A 23,417-nucleotide genomic window follows, 5' to 3' on the forward strand; every position below is an offset into this window, starting at 1 on the left:
ACATATATATGTATCAAATATCTAGTATTTTGACTCATCCCATAATTTAGAAGCTCAGGCCTTTTAGATTTGGAGTCTTCTTGCTAGTCTTCTTGCTTGGCAGCATTTGGAAAAAGTAACAAGGGGCAAGGTGGAAAAAAAAAAAAAAAAGAAATGCTTACCAAGGACTGACTGGCAGTGACTAGACAAAGAGGCCAGAGGGGGCTTATTTGTGCATGTGTGTGCGTGTGCGTGTGTGTGTGTGTGTGTGTGTGTGTGTGTGTGTGAGGGTGATTGTTTGAGTGTACATGTGAGTTTATTTTCTACACACTTGATTCTTCAAAATGGGGATAACCCAAGTATGTTGTACTTCTCAATATAAAAATTGCTAAAGATATCTTTATAGTAAAAGCCCATTTGGAATTCATTTGCCATCATCATAGCCAATAGATATATATTTACATTAGAGTTATCATGAATAATTGGCATTTCTATCTAGACATATAGGAGCTGTGAAACTGAATTTTATTCTTGGGGAGAGGAAGGCTCACTCAGCTATGACCAGTGGAATTTTTATCATGAAAAAATACATTTTACTAATTTTGAATTAATGAATCTTTACAATTTATGAAAGACACAAATTTAGTTTACTGTCTTGTTTGGAAAGCTATTTTTTCCTAATTCCAGTGACATCTGGGACTGTCCTGTGCAAAGTGTCATCAAAGACATAATTGAAATGCTTTTTTAAAAAATTTCAATGATGTCTGTCCTGCTCAAACTGTAATCTAAGATACAATGCAAAGTATCCATATACTAAATTTACAATCTTTTGAAATTAAAAAAATATAAAACAGAAAAAAATTGTGAAAAATATTTCCTTCCCTCCCATTAGCTGTCACTGTTGTTTTTATGGGTGGTCTTCTATTGTTCAGTAACCTATAAAATTTTAGGATCCATTGCTGCACAATGTTCAGAGTACTTCAGGGCTTCTCCAAAAACATATTTAGAGAATTAAAATAATTTTGCTTTTTCATTTATTTTTGCTTGATAAATGATTCTTCTAGGAATTAAATTCTACCTTAGACAAACAAGTTTTTTGAAAGCATTGCCTATTCAGTTTTTTCCACTATTTTAGTCAGTGTATATGAACACGAAAGTGACTGTGTTTTGGTTTCTAGTATTCTCATTGGAAGTGAACACTCTTGAGACATGGAGAAATTTAGCAATGATTATCCTGAAAGAGGAGAAAATAAAGTTTTTCTTCACAACACCAAAGTCAAGGTATTATGGGAACCAGCTATGTAGGACATAAAAAAAAAAAAATTGTTGTTTCTTTTTTATTCTCCATTCTTCAAAGATCATTTCAATCAATTCTATCTGCCCAGGGCTCTATATTCTGCAAGTAAATGACTTGAAATTTGTAACATTGCTTTTGCTTTATTTTATTTTATTTTTACATTTTTAAAATTCATTTTATAACTATAACTTTATTTTTGACAGGACACATAAGCATGGGTAATTTTTTTTTACAACATTATCCCTTGCACTTATATCTATTCCGAATTTTGCCTCCTTCCCTCCATCCCCTCCCCTAGATGGCAGGCAGTCTCATACATGTTATATGTGTTATAGTAAATCCAAATAAAATATATGCGTGCAGAAACGAATTTCTTGTTGCACAAGAAGAATTGGATTCAGAAGGCAAAAATAACCTGGGAAGAAAAACAAAAATGCAAACATTTCACATTCATCTCCAAGTGTTCCTTCTCTAGGTGTAGCTGATTCCATCCATCGTTTGAATCTGAATTAGATACACTCTTTGTTGAAGATATCTATTTCCTTCAGAATACATCCTCACACAGTATCTTTGTTGAAGTGTATGTACATAGATCTCCTGGTTCTGCTCATTTCACTCAGCTTCAGTTTGTGTAAGTCTCTCCAAGCCTCTCTAATGGTTTTCCTAATATTAAACCAGCCCTGCATTCCTGGTATAAATCCTACTTGATCATGATGTATTATCCTGGGGATGATTTTCTGTAGTCTTTTTGCTAATATCTTATTTAAGATTTTAGCATAAATATTCATTAAGCAAATTGGTCTATAGTTTTCTTTCTGGGTTTTCAACCTACCTGGTTTAGGGAGGTTTATATCTCTGTCATAAAAGGAATTTGATAGGACTCCTTCATTCCCTATTTTTTCAAATAGGTAATATAACATTGGGGCTAATTGTTCTTGAAATGTTTGGTAGAATTCTCCTGTAAATCGTTCTGGCCCTGGGGATTTTTTACTGAGGAGTTGATTAATAGCTTCTTCTATTTCTTTTTCTGAATTGGGACTATTTAAGCAATTTACTTCCTCCTCTGTTAATCTGGGAAGTCTATATTTTTGGAGGTAGTCATCCATTTCACTTAGGTATCAAATTTATTGGCATAAAGTTGGGCAAAGTAACTCCTTATTTCTAATGTCCTCTTCATTGGTGGAAAGTTCCCCCTTTTCATTTTTAAGACTAACAATTTGATTTTCCTCTTTCCTTTTTCTAATCAGATTTACCAAAGGTTTATCTATTTTATTGTTTTTCTCATACAACCAATTCTTAGTTGTATTTATTAATTCAATCATTTTTTTTTACTTTCAATATTATTATTAATTTCTTCTTTTAATTTTAGAATTTCAAGTTTAGTGTTTGACTGGGTTTTTTTTAATTTGGTCTTTTCCTAGCTTTTTAAGTTGCAAGCCCAATTCATTGATTTTCTCTTTCTCTATTTTATTCAAATAAGCCTCTAAAAATATAAAAATTCCCCTTATTACTGCTTTAGTTGCATTCCTCAAGTTTTGGTATGATGTCTCATCATTGTCATTAGCTTGAGTGAAATTATTAATTATGTCTATAATTTGCTTTTTCACCCATTCTTTAAGATGAGATTATTTAGTTTCCAATTTTTTTTGTGTGTATTTACCCCTAACTTTTTGTTGGATGTATTTTTTTTATTGCAGCATGATCTGAAAAGAAAGCATTTACAATTTCTGCCTTCCTACCATTGCTTTTATTTTTTTTTTCTTTTTCTTTTTTTTTTTTTTAGATTTTTATTTTATTTTATAATTATAACATTTTTTTGATAGTACATATGCATGGGTAATTTTTTACAACATTATCCCTTGCACTTACTTCTATTCAGATTTTTTTCCCTTCTTCCCCCAACCCCCTCCACCAGATGGCAAGCAGTCTTATATATGTTAAATATATTTCAGTATATTCTAGATACATACAATATATGTTTGTAGAACCGAATTTTTTGTTGCACAGGAAGAATTGGATTCAGAAGGTAAAAATAACAGTTTACATTCATTTCCCAGTGTTACTTTTCTGGATGTAGCTGGTTCTGTCCATCATTAATCAATTGGAATTGGATTAGCTCTTCTCTATGTTGAAGAAATCTACTTCCATGAGCATACATTCTCGTACAGTATCATTGTTGAAGTGTATAATGATCTTCTGGTTCTGCTCGTTTCACTCAGCATCAGTTGATGTAAGTCTCTCCAAGCCTCTCTGTATTTCTCCTGTTGGCCATTTCTTATAGAACAATAATATTCCATAACATTCATATACCATAGTTTACCCAACCATTCTCCAATTGATGGACATCCATTCATAGTCAGGCTTCTAGCCACTATGAAAAGGGCTGCCGCAAACATTTTGGCGAATACAGGTCGCTTTCCCTTCTTTAGTAGTTCCTTGGGGTATAAGCCCAGTAGTAGTATGGCTGGGTCAAAGGGTATGCACATTTTGATAACTTTTTGGGCATAATTCCAGATTGCTCTCCAGAATGGTTGGATTCTTTCACAACTCAACCAACAATGCATCAGTGTCCCAGTTTTCCCACAGCCCCTCCAACATTCATCGTTATTTGTTCCTGTCAACTTAGCCAATCTGACAGGTGTGTAATGATATCTCAGAGTTGTCTTAATTTGCATTTCTCTCATCAATAGTGATTTGGAACACTCTTTCATATGAGTGGAAATAGTTTTAATTTCATCATCTGAAAATTATCTGTTCATATCCTTTGACCATTTATCAATTGGAGAATGGCTTGATTTCTTATAAATTAAAGTCAATTCTCTGTATATTTTGGAGATGAGGCCTTTATCAGAACCTTTAACTGTAAAAATGTTTTTCCCAATTTGTTACTTCCCTTCTAATCTTGTTTGCATTAGTTTTGTTTGTGCAGAAACTTTTTAATTTGGTGTAATCAAAATGTTCTATTTTGTGATCAATAATGGTCTCTAGTTCTCCCTTGGACACAAACTCCTTCCTCCTCCACAAGTCTGAGAGGTAAACCATCCCATGTTCCTCCAATTTATTTATGATTTCTTTCTTTATGCCTAAATCTTGGACCCATTTTTTATCTAATCTTAGTATGTGGTATTAAATGTGGGTCCATGCCTAGTTTCTGCCATACTAATTTCCAGTTTTCCCAGCAGTTTTTGTCAAATAATGAATTCTTATCCCAAAATTTGGGATCTTTGGGTTTGTCAAACACTAGATTGCTATTTTTATTTACTATCTTGCCCTGTGAACCTAACCTATGCCACTGATCAACTAGTCTATTTCTTAGCCAATACAAAATAGTTCTGTTGACTGTTGCTTTATAATATAGTTCTAGATCAGGTACAGCTAGACCACCTTCACTTAATTTTTTTTTTTCATTACTTCCCTTGAGATTCTCGACCTTTTGTTGTTCCATATCAATTCTGTTGTTATTTTTTCTTGGTTATTTAAATAGTTTCTTGGGAGTCTGATTGGTATAGCACTAAATAAATAGATTAGTTTAGGGAGTATTGTCATCTTAATTATATTCACTCGGCCTATCCAAGAGCACTGAATGTCTTTCCAATTATTTAAATCTGACTTTATTTTTGTGCAAGTGTTTTGTAATTTTGCTCATATAATTCCTGACTCTCCTTTGGTAGATATATTCCCAAATATTTTATACTATTGACCGTTATTTTTAATGGAATTTCTCTTTGTATCTCTTGCTGTTGGATTGTGTTGGTAATGTATAAAAATCCTGAGGATTTATGTGGATTTATTTTGTATCCTGCGACTTTGCTAAAATTCTGAATTATTTCTAATAGCTTTTTAGCAGAGTCTTTGGGGTTCTCTAAGTATACCATCATGTCATCTGCGAAAAGTGACAATTTGATTTCTTCATTTCCTACTCTTAATTCCTTGAATCTCTTTCTCGGCTCTTATTGCCGAAGCTAGAGTTTCTAGTACTATATTGAATAGTAATGGTGATAGTGGGCAACCTTGTTTCACTCCTGATCTTACAGGGAAAGGTTCTAGTTTATCACCATTACATATGATGTTTACTGAAGTTTTTAAATATATGCTCCTTATTATTTTAAGGAATAGTCCATTTATTCTTATACTCTCAAGCGTTTTTAGTAGGAATGGATGTTGGATTTTATCAAATGCTTTTTCTACATCTATTGAGATGATCATATGGTTTTTATTAATATGATTATTAATATGGTCAATTATACTAATAGTTTTCCTAATATTAAACCAGCCCTGCATTCCTGGTATAAATCCCACTTGGTCATAGTGTATTATCCTGGGGATGATTTTCTGAAGTCTATTTGCTAATATCTTATTTAAGATTTTTGCATCAATATTCATTAAGGAAATTGGTCTATAGTTTTCTTTCTCAGTTTTCAATCTACCTGGTTTAGGTATCAGTACCATGTCTGTGTCATAGAAGGAATTTGGCAGGACCCCTTAAATCCCTATTTTTTCAAATAGTTTACATAGCATTGGAGTTAATTGTTCTTTAAATGTTTGGTAGAATTCACCTGTAAATCCATCTGGTCCTGGGGACTTTTTCTTAGGAAGTTGGTTAATAGCTTGGTCTATTTCTTTTTCTGAGATGGGACTATTTAGACTACTTGCTTACTTCTTCTGTTATTCTGGGCAAGCTACATTTTTGAAGATATTCTTCCATTTCATTTAAGTTATCAAATTTATCGGCATAAAGTTGAGCAAAGTAGCTCCTAACTATTGTTCTAATTTCCTCTTCATTAGTGGTGAGTTCACCCTTTTCATTTTCAAGACTATCAATTTGCTTTTTCTCTTTCCTTTTTTTAATCAGTTTACTAAGGGTTTGTCTATTTTGTTGTTTTTTTCATAAAACTCTTAGTTTTATTAATTAATTCAATAGTTTTTTTTTTTTTTTTTTTTACTTTCAATTTTATTAATCTCACCTTTCATTTTTTGAATTTCAAGTTTTGTGTTTGTCTGGGGGTTTTTAATTTGTTCCTTTTCTAGCAATTTTAGTTGTAAGCCCAATTTGTTGGCCCTCTCTTTCTCTATTTTATGCAAGTAGGCCTGTAGAGATATAAAACTTCCCCTTATTACCGCTTTGGCTGTATCCCACAATTTTGGTATGATGTCTCATTATTGTCATTTTCTTGGTTGAAGTTATTAATTATGTCTATGATTTGCTGTTTTACCCAATCATTCTTTAGTATAAGATTATTTAGTTTCCAATTATTTTTTGGTCTATTTTCCCCTGGCTTTTTATTAAAGGTTATTTTGATTGCATTATGGTCTGAAAAGGATGCATTTACTATTTCTACCTTACTGCATTTGATTTTGAGGTTTTTATGCCCTAGTATATGATCAATTTTTGTATAGGTTCCATGAACTGCTGAGAAGAAAGTATATTCCTTTCTGTCTCCATTTAGCTTTCACCAAAAATCTATCATATCAAACTTTTCTAATATTCTATTTACCTCTTTGACTTCTTTCTTATTTATTTTGTGGTTTGATTTATGTAATTCTGAGAGTGCAAGGTTGCGATCTCCCACTATTATAGTTTTGCTATCTATTTCCTCTTGCAGCTCTCTTAATTTCTCTTTTAAGAATTTATATGCTGCACCACTTGGTGCATATGTTTAATAGTGATACTGCTTCATTATTGATGCTGCCCTTTAGCAGGATATAATGCCCTTCCTTATCTCTTTTAATTAGATCAATTTTTGTTTTTGCTTGATCTGAGATGAGGATGGCTACTCCTGCTTTTTTGGTTTTGCCTGAAGCATAATAGATTCTGCTCCACCCTTTTACTTTTAGTTTGAATGTCTCATCCTGTTTCAGGTGTGTTTCCTGTAAACAACATATAGTAGGATTCTGACTTTTAATCCAGTCTGCTAACTGCTTCCTCTTTATGAGGCAGTTTGTCCCATTCACATTTATGGTTAGAAGGACTAATTCTATATTGCTTGCCATCCTATTAACCCCTGCTTATGCTTTTCCCCTTTCCTTCCCTTTTACCCTCCTATCCAGTATTAAACTGGTGAACACCACTTGCTTTTCGCAGCCCTCCCTTTTTAGGATCCCTCCCCCACCTTAAAGATCCTCCCCTTATTTTATCCCTTTTCCTCCAAATTACTGTATTCCCTTCCCCTTAGCTTACTCCTTCCCTTTCACTTTTCAATGAAGTGGAAGAAGTTTCACCATAAATCGAATATGTCTATTGATACACGCTATGTTCATCTCCCTCCTTTCTTTCTCTCAGATATAATAGGTTACCTTTGACTCTTCATGAGATGTAGTACCACCACTTTACACTTTTTTATGATATAATCTCCTTTCCACCTCTAGTTTCTAAGACAAATTGTACATATGTTCTTTACATATTTTTTTGACAGAAGTATAGTTCTCAAGATTTCTTTTTAGCTTTTTAGAAATCTCTTTGAGTTCTGTATTTGAAGATCAAACCTATTATGTAGGTCTGGTTTTTTCATCAAAAATAGATGGAATTCATTTATTTCGTTAAATGTCCATCTTCTTCCCTGGAAAACGATGCTCGTTCTTGCTGGGTAAGTTATTCTTGGCTGCATACCAAGTTCCTTAGCCTTTCGGAATATCATGTTCCAGGCCCTGCGTTCTTTTAATGTGGACGCTGCTAGATCCTGGGTTAGCCTTATTGTGGATCCTCCATATCTGAATTGCTTTTTTCTAGCAGATTCCAATATCTTTTCCTTTGTCTGATGGTTCTTGAACTTGTTGCTTTTATTTTTGGAGGGAAGGGTTTTGCTATGTTAGGAGACGGGAGGAGTTTATAAAGTTTATTGAAGGTAGTCTGTTTTAATAAACTTATTATTGCCAAATGTATATTCAAACCACTGAGCTCACAACTGTCTCACATAACTATCTCACAACAGTTTCTTGTAATAAAAAGATACATGTAGCTATGCACGCATATATTCAGAGATGCTTGATAAAGAGGGCAGCAATAGTAGCCAACATCATTGCATGTGACAGAACATTCTATGTTTGTAGCCTACAACTTTTCTACCCCATAGAAAGAACAACATTTCATTTCTTGTTGTCTAGGCTGAAGTTCAGCTTTTTTTCCAATATGATTACCATGAGAATGACAAGCTTGCAGTATTCAATAGCCTCCTTATTCTTAGTATCTCATTCCTCAACACTTGATCAAAATGTTGCCAAGCTGCTCTACAAATGTACGACCTAAACATTTTCTTTGTCTACTTCTTAATGTGTGGTTTAACAATATTATAAAAGTGAGCTCCTTGAGGGTAGCTGACTGTTTTTGCCTCCTTTCTTTGTATCCATCAAGTTCAGCACAGTGAATGACACAGGTGATATATGGTCAAGAGAGGCTTCTTAACTCTCTAGACATATCACCTTTTCTTCATGTTCTGCACTCTGTTCAACCTAGTTCTGATGAATAGGCCTGTGTTTATTTAACAAAAGGAAAACTGGACTGCATGTTTGGAACTTTTTTTCTTGCCTTTGATGTTTTTTGAAACAGAGGTGCCAAAGAGTGGGATCCATGATTCAAAGGGTAGGGTTTTTTGAATGACCTTTATTACATAAAGCCAAATGCTGAGTGTTAAGTTCTTTCAGTAGCATATAAACAACCTATCTTCCCCTAACCACTTCTGTATTACATGATATTTGCTTCCATTGTACATATTTGATTATTCTTTCCATATTAAAGGGTAGCCAAGAGAGATTATCATGCTGAATTGGGTATGAGGTGTTTCTAAACCTACCTTGTTCCTCAATGTTTTGAATGATTTTTGCAAGTTTTCCTCAGACAAGACAACAAGACATCTTTCCCACACTCATTTGTGTTCTTTGGTTCCATTTATAATGGTTTTCTGGGGCCATTTCTTTCTTAGGTTTTGATTATAAATGAAAAGGGACGTACAGGGCTCAGATAAACAACAAAGAGTGTTGATGAGAATTTTTATAAAGTAGTTTGGCATATAATAATGCCATCACTTTTTGTTTCCTATTTTTCCTTACAATTCCCCCCCTGAAAATCCGTAGTAGTCTTTTAATTGTTGAATCTTAGGGCTCTTTGTCAGGCTTTGTAGTTTGTCTCTCCTCAACCATCTCTGACATAGGAGAGTTAATTCCCCTTCCACATACAGATTCCTTTCTCTGCCGTGTTTCACAAAACTCTTCTCTCTAGCTGTCCTTCCTACTCAGTCATATACCTCTAATTGCTCTATGTTCTATTACCTTCCATTGCCCATTCAATCAGATTGATTATCTTCTGACTCACATAAACTTTTCTCTCTACACTACCTTTTTCTGGATCCTCATCAGCACTCTTTGGGGGAATGATTATCTCTCTACAGAAGACTCACAAATCTTTAGATCCAGGCAGACCCTGCTTCTTGAGATTTTGAGCCAATCAATTAAGCAACAGGCATCTCGGACTCCACATAGCCAAATCTCTTCCCTCAAAACTTGAAACTCCCTTCAATTTTGCTACTTTAATTGAGGATACTGTCTTCTCATTCTGCCCCTAGACTCATCTCTTACCCTTCACTCCTCACTCACTTAGATCTTTTATATGATTCAATTACCAGTTTGGTAACATATTTGCTAATGAATTTATTCTTGCTGTCACAGAATAGTACTTACCCTGATTCCCAATCCTGTTACTTCCTGCTTGTTAAATATTGTTTTTTTGTAAAAGTAAATGAACTTATTAATGACTTATCTTTAATATATATATATATATATATATATATATATATATATATATATATATATATATATATATATACACACACCACAATTTCTTCTGGTTTCTCAAACCCTTGCATAATCTCACCGACCCATTTTGATTAAAAACATTTTAATGCAATATAAGAGAAGAGTGTCAAAACCATCAATATATTGAAAACAGTTGGAAAACATAGGCAACAGAATACCTTCTACATCTTACCTCTGCAAAGTGGTGAGGGGAGGGAGAGAGTCTCTTTTTCCATCTCCTATTCAGGGCCTTGTTGCTGTTACAAATTTGCAAAAATTATCTTCAATGTCATGGAGAGTAAATAAAAATTCTTTCAGATGTGTCAATAGAAATTATTTTCTCAGTTTGTTAGTCTGGATTGTTGCCTGAATCCTTTTGAATATATGAGTCGCTTCCATTACATTGTTTGCTCAAGGTCCATGTCACACTTTCAGATGTTCTGCCTTGAAAGGGGTGTTCAAGATATAAATTATCTATTTCTAAAAAAAATATTTTTCTGCTGGGGGAATAAGACATCAGAGCATTAGTTCCGAGTGTTCTCAGCTTATTGATTTAAGAAATTTTAACTTGAATATTTTTTAGAAATTTATTTTACTTCTGTCTTCTACAGCTTTTTTTTGTTTGTTTGTTTTGTTTTGTTTTGTTTTGTTTTGTTTTTTTTTGTTTTGTTTTGTTATTCTGAGAAGAAGCCAGAAGAAGCTTTAGAAATAGAAACTTCTACTCAGGAGAAGGAAAATATGGAAAATTTATTTTTTGATGATCTGGAAAATTTAACTGGTGATGCTTCAAGTCTGGTATCTCTCTGTGTACCCAAGGACATTCATGAAGCGCCCCCCCCCAGTGGGTTTAAGAAAACCTTAAAAAACTGTGGTAATATACTAATCAAATTATAAAAGTGAAAAGAAAATTGGGGCTGCCATCTTTTAAATGGGAATGAACCAACTAGAATTTAGGCTGCAAAGACTAATAAAGGGAGACTATGTTTAAATGGCCTTTTTTGCAATATTCTTGCATCACTTCAAAAGCTTGGAAATACCTGAAAAAACCTGGAAAGTTGACACTGGCTGACAAAATTTTACATGTATCTCAAACTGTAATGATATCATGAATTGAAATCAGTATATATAAGGAAAATTCTAGAGACATCTTAGTGAATCAATGTGAGCTCTACACATTAGAAAGTAAATAAAATCATAGGCAATAATTTAGTAAACACTAACAATAGGACAAATATTAAAGGGGTCCCAAGAGAAAAGTAAGTTGTTAATAATATATTGAGTCCATCTGATTCACTCAACTCTTATCAGTGAAAGAACTGGGATTCAATTCCCGATTCTTGATAACCAAGTAAGTACTCTTCTCACTTAAAAGACATACTCTTCTGGTTTTGTTTTTCAGAGCACATTAATATAGGGGCAATGGAGGAGGAGAGAAACAATACCGTAAGTTTGTCCAATTACTGCAATTTTTTCTCATTGGAATTCTTTAAGGATTTGTTTAGGCTGCCTTCCATGGACTCTCCTAAAAACTCTGGATTACAGTGAGGAGAATTCAGAAGAGATCTCAAAACAATTTCTGTAGCATGGGGCTTGCTGGGAAGTTCTGTGAGAATTTTACAACTTAAACAAAGTTAAACTGCCACAGATACAATAGGACTCCCACGTTCTTAGGAATTTAGAATTAAGGAAGAAATTCATTTTCAGCACTGATGGGATGTAAGTGTGTGCGAGTGGTACTAGTAATCATATATTATTCACTATTTTTCCAAAAGGACATTTTCTTCCTTCCTTCCTTCCTTCCTTCCTTCCTTCCTTCCTTCCTTCCTTCCTCTTTCTTTTTCTTTCTTTCTTTCTTTCTTTCTTTCTTTCTTTCTTTCTTTCTTTCTTTCTTTCTTTCTTTCTTTCTTTCTTTCTTTCTTTCTTTCTTTCTTTCTTTCTTTCTTTCTTTCTTTCTTTCTTTCTTCCTTTCTTCCTTTCTTCCTTTCTTCCTTTCTTCCTTTCTTTCTTTCATTTGTTTAGGCCATTGGGATTTAGTGACTTGCCCAGGATCACACAGTTTGGACGTGTTAATTATTTGAGGTCATATTTGAATTCAGGTCCTCCTGGTATTCTATCCACTGCGCCACCTAGCTGTCTCCAAAAAGGACTATTTCTTACTCTTCTTACCTTCAACACTTCTAAACACCAGAAAACAATGTGACTTCCACATATCAATTATTTGGATAGGCAGTAATTTACAAAGTTGAATGCAAATATATTATAAGTTCCAGTCTCAAGACATAAAACCTAGCCTTTCATCATTGAGTCAGTTCCTTGTAAAGCAAAAATGTGTGTGTGTGTGTGTGTGTGTGTGTGCGCGCATGTATGAGTGTGTGTGTATATACACATATGAAAAGTACGGGCTACCTTCAGGGTTAGCCAGAATCAGATTAAATTAAAGTCCTTGGTTTTTAGGGGCAGAAGTAAAGGAGGCAGCAGAGCAAAATCCTGGATACTGGAGTCCAGAGTCACCAGCCTCTCTACTCCTTTTCCTGCAGCCATGTGCCTCTGACTCCCTTTTTCTGCCCTCCAATCTTTGCCTAGGTTTATCTTAACACCAAACATTCAGCAAGCACCAACTGTGAGAAGAGCCATTTATCCAAACATATGCTAATAATTGTCTCACATGGAATAGGTAATTAGACTAAACTGCTCAGTTGCCTGATTCTAGCATACCTTTTTGGAATTTCAGCCCTCTACATATATATACATATATACATATATATGAAAAAATATATATATATGTGTGTGTGTGTTTGTGTGTATGTATATATTTATATATGTATATATGCACACACTCATATATATATTTATAGTATATATGTGTATACCTAAACATCTACACATATATGTGCACAAACATATTCAAATATATAAAGCCATATATTCTTCATCAATAAATAGTTCAACATCTGACAGAAAATAAAAACTTTTGTATCTGTTGATCGCAGTGTGTCTACTGGGTAGAGGAACCATGTTTAATTTTCTGTTTAATAGGCTAAAGCTATGGCTTTCAACACAATTAAGAGACCGTCAATCTTACATTTTGTTTTCATTTCCATGAGTTTTGTATTAGTGAATATACTCCTTATTTTGTATTTTGCATCACTTCAACAAAGTTTACTTAGGCTGGTCTGAAATCTTTGATTGTGTCACTGCTGAGAGAAGGAAGGTGTAATTTTCAAATAAACAGTGATGACTTCTGTCTTAAATTTAAAGACTTTCTCTCAGTTCTTGTTTGATCTCTCTGGAGAATGGGCTTTCCTCTCTCAATACTTATGTCATTGAGCTTCTTTTGTGTGTTTTGATCTGATTCTCTTTTTCTAGAATATACATCCAGACCATGGCTCCACTCATGGCTGTGTCCTGCAAGGCACTGTTGCCTTTGCCTCTTTAATTTCACATTCTGTAACATCTTGCTCTACTAGTAAGATTGTGTGTTCTCCACTATTGTTCCCCATGTAATTGGCCATTTCTACATCTTCTTTCTTGTTGAGGAAAAAATTCAAGTCTGTAGATCCAAGTACACCTTTTCCAGAAAAATGAAGTATCTTCACATGCATCTCATTTACTACACCATCAAAATTACCTTTTCCAACCCATATCAGTTATCGAATCTTGTCACTTCTACCTCTTCCATATCTCTATTTATTCCTTTCTCTATTCGCACAGCAGCATTACTTATTCTGGTTTTTGCTCCTATCATCTCTTGTTGGCACTCCTGAAATCCCCACCCCTTTTTTATTTTTCAATAGCGAAAGCAAAAATTTTGCTTGAGAGCTTTTGATTTTGAAGATCATTATAATTTCTTCTGTTTTTCTTCTTCACAGTGATCTTTCATACACTTTATAAGGAAAAATAACAATAAAAGAGATAGTAGAGAGAAAAACTCATGATCCCAAACACATTCAATGCATTTAAAATATGAAAAAAAGTATGAAATTACAGACAATATTGAAACTCTCATATCTGCCAACATGTGAGGGGAGAAAGTTTCTTTTGGTGATGCTTGCTCTTTAAAGTTTGCAAAATGATCTCCACTGAGATGCAGAGATTAAAGAAAAATTGGCACAGATGTGTCAATAGGATTTCCCTTATGGGTTTGCTAATTTTGACTGTTGGACATTGGCTCTTCTGTTTCTTTTACATGGTTTACTCCCTGTAACATTGGTTGACTGTGTGCTTTTGAACATGATGTTGTCCTTCTTATTTGGACTAAACTCTTAAGAATTACTTCCAAGGCCTGTTCTGGCACTTTAACTGGTTCTGACATGGAAGAGTTACTGATAAAAATGTCTAATATCTCCTTCAGAAATCTTTCCAGAGGTAGGGGAGCCAGAGGAAACCCTTTCCAGTGATATAAGTTCATAGTAGTCTCATTTTATTGATTTCCTTAAGTTGGCTGGAATTCTCATTACAATGTCCTTTTAGTTCTCTTTGATTTGATAAAGTTCTCTTTATTGTTTATAAGGTTCTCTTTACTTTGATAAGCTTTTCTTTATTAGGAAAATAAGAAAGATGCAAGCCCTGGCAGGCCATTGGGTTTTAAAGGAAATTGTAGAAAATATTGGCAGCGTTTTCTAAAGAGGCTGGGTATCGACCACCACTACCCAAAAAGTTCAAAAATTGCCACAAAAGAAGAGGTAAGTGAATTACACATAAAGAGGAATACCACCAGCAAATTAAGACATCAAAAAATATTTTATTGATCAGACTGATGGATAGGGGAATATTTTAGAACCAAAGACAGAGAGCACTAGACAGAGAACATTACAAAATAAAAAGTAGATTATTTTGAATATATACAATGAAAAAGTTTTGACAGATAAAAGCAATTAACAACGAAAATTAGAAGGAAAGCAGAAAACTTGGGGAAATTTTATTTTGCAATAAGTGTCTCTGATAAAGGTCTCATTTCTTAAATAAGTAGAGACTGAGTCAAATTTTTCCAAATATACATGTCATCTTCAATTGATAAACAGTGAAAGTATATGAACAGGCAATGTTCAGACAAATCAAAGTTATTTATCATCATGAGAACTATTTCAAATCATTAATGATCAAAGAAATGCTAATTAAAACAACTCTCAGACACTCCTTTCACACCTCTGAGAGTGGCTAAGATGTCCCAAAAATGTTTTAGATATTGGAGGGGAAGTGGAAAAGTGGGATACTACTGTACTGTGGTAAATTGAATCAACCCTTCAGAGAGTAATGTGGAACCATAACTAAAAAGCTATCAAACTGCATCCTCTTTCATTCAGCACTATTAAGTCTAATCTCCTAAAAAAATAGGAAAAAGTGTTCTCTTTGTACAATTATATTTATAACTAGGTCTAGATGCCTTTCAAATGGAGAACAGCCAAAGAAGCCATGATGCATATTTATAATGAATATTATGGTATTGTGCCCTAAGAAATGTGAAGCAGGTTAATTTTAATAAAATATGGAAAGACGTGAATTGATATATAATGAAGTGAACAAAAACCAGAAAGATGTAGTAAAAAAAAGTAACATAATATAGTTGGATGAATAACTGTGAATGATAATACTCAAACAAATCAAATCAATCCAAAACAACTAATGATGAGACTATCTTGCAGAGAAAAAAACTAATCTTGATTGAATACTGACTGAGTCACTTTCTTTTGTTCTTTTATTTTTTCTTTTATTTGAGCCTTCTTGTCTAAAATGACTAATATGGAAATGTTTTACATCACTGCACAAAAATCATTTGTTTGCTTACTGATTGCAAACTTGGCAGAAGGGAAGGGGAAGAAATGAGGAAATGATAGGATTTAGAACTCAAAACATTAAAGAAAAATCATTATAAAAATGTTTCTTTCCCACAGAGAGATTTTGATGAAGAAATCCGCCACATTGTAGTGGCACCAGCACCTTGCAGTTCCAGGTAAACTAATGTACTATTAGTGGGGTTTCAGAATGGTAGACTCACATTTCAAATCGCCAAGGCAGTATCTTAGTGAAATTATAGAAATAAGTCTACCCCATATCTGTTTTTGTCTTCATTTATTGGGAAATAACAAATGGAATATATGTACAAGCAGGTCAAAGGAAGAGATTATATTTATATTCAAAGAAAAATTTTCAAGGTATTCTTATGTTGATGCCTGAAATGCCTGACAATTTGAGACTAGCTGAAGAAATTCTAGATTACCAATCAAAAATAATAAAACCAAGAATTAACATTGGTATAAGAAAATAAGAAAATTCTGGACACCTCTCTGAATTAATGGGAACACAACAATGAAAACCAAAAGAAAAGCACCTTTCCTCATTTAGTAATCACCAATAAGGAAAAGAAAACATTTTGAATGACAGGAGAAATAAAAAAGTGATGAATGCAAAAACATTAAAGGAGACACACAAAAGAATAACTGATAAAAAAAAAAACCTGTCCATATTATTTTCATTTCAATGAATATAATGCAGAGTATCTTAATACACATTATTGATTTCGTTTTCCAGAGAAGTTCTATGAAAATTAAAGAGGAAAACAATAGTCTTAGAACAAAGTAAATCATGGGATAAAATCAAAGGCACAAATCCCAAGGTGGCAGAATTGAATTCAAGGATACATTTATAATTTGGAACACATAAATCTTTATTCAACACCTATTTGTGTGCCCTCTCTGGAAGACTTTCTCATAGTGAGAAAAGAGATGACAAAGTCATAAAACAAAGAGATGACAAAGTCATAAAACAAAGGGGATGGAAGACACTTTAAATGGGAATTCTAAAACACAAAAATCTTTTATGATAAAAGGCAATGCTATTCCCTATTTTAAAGTAGGGGGAAAAATTTAAAATCATTTTAAAATTATTGTTTTATAGTGGAAGTAATACTATAGTCACTGTTCCCAAAAATATGATTACTTAAACAAATCATCTTTACTAGTTTCAACAATATATATAAAAACAAACAAACAAAAAAGCCTAGCGAAATTCATCACTGAAGATATTAGAGGGGAAAATTATTGAACTATTACATATTTATAACTTGGCCATTCTCAAATTTGTTTCCACACCCTCACCACTGAGCCAACTCCCTTTAATTCAAAGATACATTAAATAGTTTCCAATTCTACAAGACTCAGATTCTGTCTTCTGAAAAGGTCCTTTGGTAGTGAGTCTTCCTTCTCCATACTCAAAGCGTGACTAATATTTTCCTCTGAGATTGTTTTGCACTTAGGTATCTTTTGCATATAGTTCTGGAGTTATTGCTTTCTAATTCAATGGGTACTCTTTGAAGAGTAATCTACTATATTTTCTCAGTTCATTCTATGTTCAAAGTTAAGCAAAGTTGCTTAGACAAAATTAATTCTTGTTGACTATCTCAATATAATATCACTATATCAGTCTCCCAGGATTTGTTCAGTCAAGTTCTGATCTAATGCATCTACATTGTTAGCTAAAGTTTTCTTTTACAACTCTTCTTTTGCAACTTTTCTCTTGCTCTTGATATATCTGCACCCTATGTACCCAATACTGGGTTCAAAAATTCAAGTGGCATGATCATTTTCATAATCTCTTTTTCCAAAATTATAAAAGTTTTTAAATAAATATTAGACCTTTTTCTATATCCCTTTTTAAATATTATCCCGATTATCTATATTTATACATATCGTCTGAAGGAAATGAAAACCACATGGTTTAATTGCCATTTCCCTTCTTATTCATGATATAGTATAGTGTCCTTTTTCCTTAAGGCTGTTTAACTCTTTTTTGGAAAGCTATTTGTTTATAATGTAATTGAAGAATTCACTGCTGCTGGGCAAAAGGATGATAGGGAAGAACTTAATAGTTTCAGTTTATATTCATTATTTAAAAATCCTGAATAATTGTGTTTGTAATTGTGAGCATGATCATAAACATTTGTTGCTAACATTTTACCTCTTTTAATCTGCACTGATTGATTTGCTTCTTATAAAAGTTTGCTGATATGCAGTGTAATTGAAATGCTTTTTTTTTTCTTTAATAGGGCATTTTTCAGTTTTTGAGAGTAAATCCCATCCTTCTCCCCAAAATTCACATCACAGAAAGAAAACTCTTATTTTAAATGAGAACTTATTAGTCTTTTCTTATACCAAGCCTAAAGTGGTACGACCAGAATTTATCCTGGTTACTTGTGTATGAGGCTACTCCAAACTTACTTTATGACACTTTTGCAAGGTTTCTAGGGCAAAGAATTCTTTTCCCACTCTTCCTATACTTCAAATTACTTGTATAATAGATTTTTGGGTTTACTTGCTTCTAAGCTCTTAGTTATCCAGAGATTTCCAATCATTTTTTTTCTTTATTTTCTTTGCCTTTTACCAAAGAGTTTTGATAGAGATTGTTTTTTTGTTTGTTTGTTTCTTTGTTTGTTTGTTTGTTTTTGTTTTTGTGTTTGTGTTTGTTTGTTTGTTTTAGATGTACTTTACATGTAGTAATGGTGGAATCTTTTAGAAACTTTTTTTTATATAAATTTTTATAGCTCAAATTATAACAATGTTTTAATTTTCAAGCCTTAGGTTTTTTCTCAGTCTTTCTAGTTCCTGGACATTCTATTCCTTTTTACGAAGCAGATTTTTCCTTCTGTACCCTCTATCTTCCTGATACTACTTTCTTCTGGTACCTCTTCTGCTGAGTAATGTAGACACTTCCCATTTCTTTCTTGTGGGTCAACTTCAATTTTTCACTGAATAACACTGAGTGACTTCTAGCAATTCATCACTTGTAAAAACTATATTCTTTTTCCCCTCAATATCACCAGGTCTCTTTGGCTGTATAAATAGCTCACTGCAGAAGAATCCTGAATCTATACATCCAAGTGATGGGGTATAGCCAAATGATGAGATCTTAGAAAAGGGATACCTAAATAAAATTAGGATTACTTGAGGTCTAGTGGCAGTTTTGGGGTACAGGAAGTCAAATGGAACTCCCCTGCAACCTCTTTGGATTGGGCGCAAGGATACAAAGTTAAATAATTTCTAATGGTGGCACGAGAGTCCCCTGTAAATAATGAATTTACAGGCCCGAAAGTTAGATTGATAAACCTACAAAAAACTTTTTTTTTTTTTTAATCAAAGTTTATTGTAGGAATTTGGAAGTAAAGTTGAAGGTAGAAAGTCGCCTGAGCCAAAGGTGGTCCCTGGGAGGGCAGGACCCCTTACATGGCCGGAAGCATACCATATTTGGGGGAAAGGGCTCCTGCCCAGAGAGAGCTCCAGCTTGGCTCTTTTATACCTAAAAGGGGCTTGTGGGGGGTACCAAGTTCTTGGCGGGCTTTTCAAATAAGGAAGAAACTGTTTATGGGGCGTTGGGGAAATCTGAGCCGATAGTAGGGGCTGAAAAACACAAGTCAGCTCAGATCCGGTGGGGGCTGGGGCCAGATCTTGTAAATCAAAGGTCAGTCATGGGGGGGGGGTGGATCAGAAAAGGAATCTTAAAGGGGCCACTGCCAGTATCACAAATAATCAATTAGTCAACATAAATCTCATTCTCAACAAACCCAAATTATCTCCTTTTAAAATCTCCACTCATTTTGTTCCTTTCATTGAGGACACTTCCGCATTTTTATATAGCATTATATTAGTTGTTAAATGTTTTACGTGTAAAGCATCTTAGGCATTTATTCCTTTCTCTTTGCTCATATGAACACTACTTATCCAGCTTTACATTCTGTTGCCTCTAGGTAGGAGTATTTAAATAATATTTTTCTAAATACCATTGTTATTGATAACTTTTCTTTAAAATATTGTCAATATTTCTCCCTGTTTTTTCTCACTTGCATAGATTCCCCACATGCTTTATGAAAAATATTTTACAACACTTAAATAGAAAAGCCAAAAAGGGAAAAACATTAGCCACCACAAAGCATTGAAATCATAGGCAATATTAAACTCTCTTGTACCTCCAATTCTGCAAGGAGGTGGGGGGAGAGAATCTCTTCTTAAATTTCCTGTGCAAGGTCTGTCTTGCTGTTGCAAGTCTGTAAAGATAAAAATGACCTCCTTTGAGATTCAGATGAAAGACTCCTTCAAATATGTCATACTTCCACATGTCTGTTTTGGAAGGTGTCTGTGCGGGAAATGACTTCTCTCTTTCAAAAACCTTTTTGTTACTGGGTCAGTAATTCAGCAGAGCATTCTTTCAGAGTTTTCCCAGTTTACTTATTTCACAAATTTTGACATAATTTTTATTAGAAATTTATTTTACTTAAAAAAAAAAAAAAAAAAAAAAAAGTTTTCTTGTCCCGAGGAGAACACAGCAGAAGATTTGGAAATAAAAACTTCCACTAAGGAGAAGAAAAATAAAGAAAATTTAATTGGTAATGATCTTGAAAATTGAAATCCTGATGCTTCCAAAATGGGCATCTTTCTGGACAACCAGAACCATTCATGAACCCCCAATGCGTTTAAGAATATTAGAATCCCTTTGGAAATTGTGATAGCTTCCTAATCAAATTACAAAAGTTACAAAAATTGGGACTTCTATCATTTTAATACAAATAAACCAAATGGAATGTAGACTACAAATGTGAAAAAGCGAAGCTATTTTTAAATAGCCTTTTTTGTAATATTCTTCTGTCACTGCAAAAGCTTGGAGATGCCTGTACAATCGGACATGTTGAGACTGGCTGAAGAAATTCTTTATGTGACAGAAGCAGTAATAATATCATGAACTAAAATCAATGAATTTAAGGAAAATCCTAGAGATATCTTTGTGAATGAATATGAGCTCTTCCCCGTAATTAGAACCATAACAAAAGCTAAGCAATAGTTTAGTAACCACTCACATCAAAAAACTATTAGAGAACACAGGAGAAAAATAAGAAGTTGTCAATAACAGATTGCAAAGCATGGAATTCAGTACTCTTGATTTACTCAGCTCTTAATAGTGAAAGAAGTGGGGATCCCACCACAAGATGCTTAATAGCCAAATGAGTACTCTTCTCAGTTGAAAAGCATACTCTGGTGGGATGGAGCCAAGATGGAGGAGAAGATATACGCGATTTTATAAGCTCCCTTCTTCCCTCAATACCAATTAGTTAAATCAGCCTCAAAAATAACGCTGGACTGATAGAAACCACAAGGACTGGAAACACGACTCACCAGTTGAAGAGAATCTGGAGTTTCAACAGAAAAGGTCAGTTCCCAGGGGAGGAAGAAAAAAGGCCAACACAGACGCTTAGGTGCTAGCACAACTGTGCCAATTGGGCTGGGGAGAACTCTGGGATCAGAGAAGCCACTGAGATAGAGGAATCTGGCACAGGCTATTAGCTCTTCTCTGCTTATAAAACAGCAGTACAGAAGAGAAATCAAGCCACTTTAAAATACAAAGCCAGATCCTAGAACCACCCCAATCCGGAAGTGACCTAACAGATCTCGGGAAGGCTGTGCAGACGATTTCTGCTGCCCGGGCTTCACCTTAGTGTAGTAGTTAAGAGCATGAACAGCGGGGACACAGCCCAAGGCAACATCTAATTCACATAGTGCGGGAAGTCCCAGAGAAGTGGAACCTTTGAAATAGGGACCGCTGTTTCAGGGAAGACACTTCCAGTTTGAGCGCAGGGGCTTTTCACATCAGCTGCTGACATCCACGCCCCATGGAACACATTGGCTGGGCTTTGTGTCGCCTTTACTGTTCAGTCTTAAACCTCAGGGAAGTCTTTAGGACACACAGCGGGGGTCCTTCACAGGGCAACCCTCACAGTGCAGCTGTACTAATCACCTCTGAGGAACTTCCAGGGAGGGGGAGGGGAACTCTCTCCCAGAGCTCGCTCTTAGCTCAGGCACAGGAGCCGCTGCATCCATCCAGTCTGGGAGGAAGCTGGTAAAGAAATAAACTTCTTACCCCAAGGACAGACCCCAAAAGATATTTTAACCATGAGTAAAAAGCTAAAGAGAACTACTGATTCCTTCTACACAGAGAAAGAGCGGGTATCCAACCCTGAGGAAGTTAATAGCAGAGAGTCAGCAGATAACAGCCTAAAGGTGAAAGATACCTGCCCACCATCACATAACTCTCTCCTAGAAGAGACTATTAAAAAGTTAAGAGAGTTTGAAGAAAAATGGGTAAAGGAAGGAGAAGCTATGATAGAGAATAACAACGTTCTGAAATTTGAGTTGGAAAAAATAAAGAATTCACAGGAGATGCAGTGTAACAAAATTTGTGAATTCGAAAAGGTTAAAAAATCACAGGAAAGTAGCATTTCTGAATTGGAAAAGATAAAAAAAGTCTCAAGAAAGTAAGATTCCTGAATTGGAAAAAGAAAATAATTCTCTCAAAAAAAATTAGGGAAATGGAAAAAAGTTCAATAAAGTAAAATAATTTTAAAAACTCAATTGGGCATATACAAAAAGAATTAAAAATATGAATGAAGATAATTCATTAAAAATCAGGAAGGAACAAATAGAAATGAATGATTCATTGATAACCCAAGAATCAGTCAAAACAAAACAAAACAAAACAAAACAAAACAAAAAAACAAAAAAACAAAAAAATGGAGAATAAGGTCAAATACTTACTGGGAAAATCTATAGACCTGGAAAATAGATCTAGGAGAGAATCTGAGGATCATTGTACTTCCTGAAAATTATGACCAAAAAAAGAGCCTACACTCTATTTTACAGGAAATCGTCAAAGAGAACTTTCCAGAGCTAATAGAAATAGAAGGGAAAATAGGTGTTGAAAGAATTCATTGAACACCTTCTGAAAAAGACCTTAAAAAAAGAACTCCATGGAAGATTATGGCTAAGCTGCAGAATTACCACACAAAGGAAAAAAAAATTTTGCAAGTAGCTAGAAAAAAAGAATTCAAATATCAAGGGGACACAATAAGGGTCACTCAAGAACTGGCTGCCTCCACATTAAAACATCGAAGGCCTGGAAACTGATATTCCGAAAGGGAAAAGATCAAGGATTGCAACAAAGGATAAACTACCCAGCTAAGTTTAGCATTTTCTTCCATGGAAGAAGATGGACATTCAATGAAACAGAGGAATTCCATTTGTTTTTAAGAAAAAAACCAGACTTAAACAAAAAAAATTGACTTACATCGACAAGACTGAAGAGAAACAGAAAAAGGTAAAAAGAACTCTTGAGAACTGTATCTCTGTTGTGGATATATAGAAAGTCCGCATGGATAATTTGATTTTACTGATATAAAAAAGGGGGGGAGTAGTAAAGGGAAGGGGGTAGTATCAGAAAAAGGGGAACGAGTTATAAAAAGAGGGAAACTACATCCCAGGAAGAGGCATAGAAAATAAACCATATCTGAGGGAATTTAGAGAGGGGCTGCATGTCACAAGTG

General features: G+C 34.2%; 1 protein-coding gene and 1 long non-coding RNA gene across 6 annotated transcripts in view; one reads left to right on the forward strand and one right to left on the reverse strand.

Moving 5' to 3' along the window:
* Window positions 1-23,417, forward strand: part of LOC141562215 (uncharacterized) — a 49,138-nt gene that overhangs the window by 9,481 nt on the left and 16,240 nt on the right. For all 3 annotated transcript variants that reach the window (XM_074302204.1, XM_074302206.1, XM_074302207.1), the window contains exons 4-6: window positions 11,460-11,503; window positions 14,605-14,742; window positions 15,952-16,010. In XM_074302204.1, the coding sequence (XP_074158305.1) occupies window positions 11,460-11,503; window positions 14,605-14,742; window positions 15,952-16,010 (241 nt within the window). The remainder of the gene's footprint in view (window positions 1-11,459; window positions 11,504-14,604; window positions 14,743-15,951; window positions 16,011-23,417) is intronic.
* Window positions 10,147-23,417, reverse strand: part of LOC141562216 (uncharacterized) — a 79,092-nt gene continuing 65,821 nt past the window's right edge. For all 3 annotated transcript variants that reach the window (XR_012488180.1, XR_012488181.1, XR_012488179.1), the window contains 2 exons: window positions 20,016-20,093; window positions 10,147-10,560 (listed from right to left, as the gene is read on the reverse strand). This is a non-coding gene — a long non-coding RNA (uncharacterized LOC141562216). The remainder of the gene's footprint in view (window positions 10,561-20,015; window positions 20,094-23,417) is intronic.

The sequence above is a fragment of the Sminthopsis crassicaudata genome, chromosome 3 (assembly GCF_048593235.1).
Source record: "Sminthopsis crassicaudata isolate SCR6 chromosome 3, ASM4859323v1, whole genome shotgun sequence".
NCBI lineage: Eukaryota > Metazoa > Chordata > Mammalia > Dasyuromorphia > Dasyuridae > Sminthopsis > Sminthopsis crassicaudata.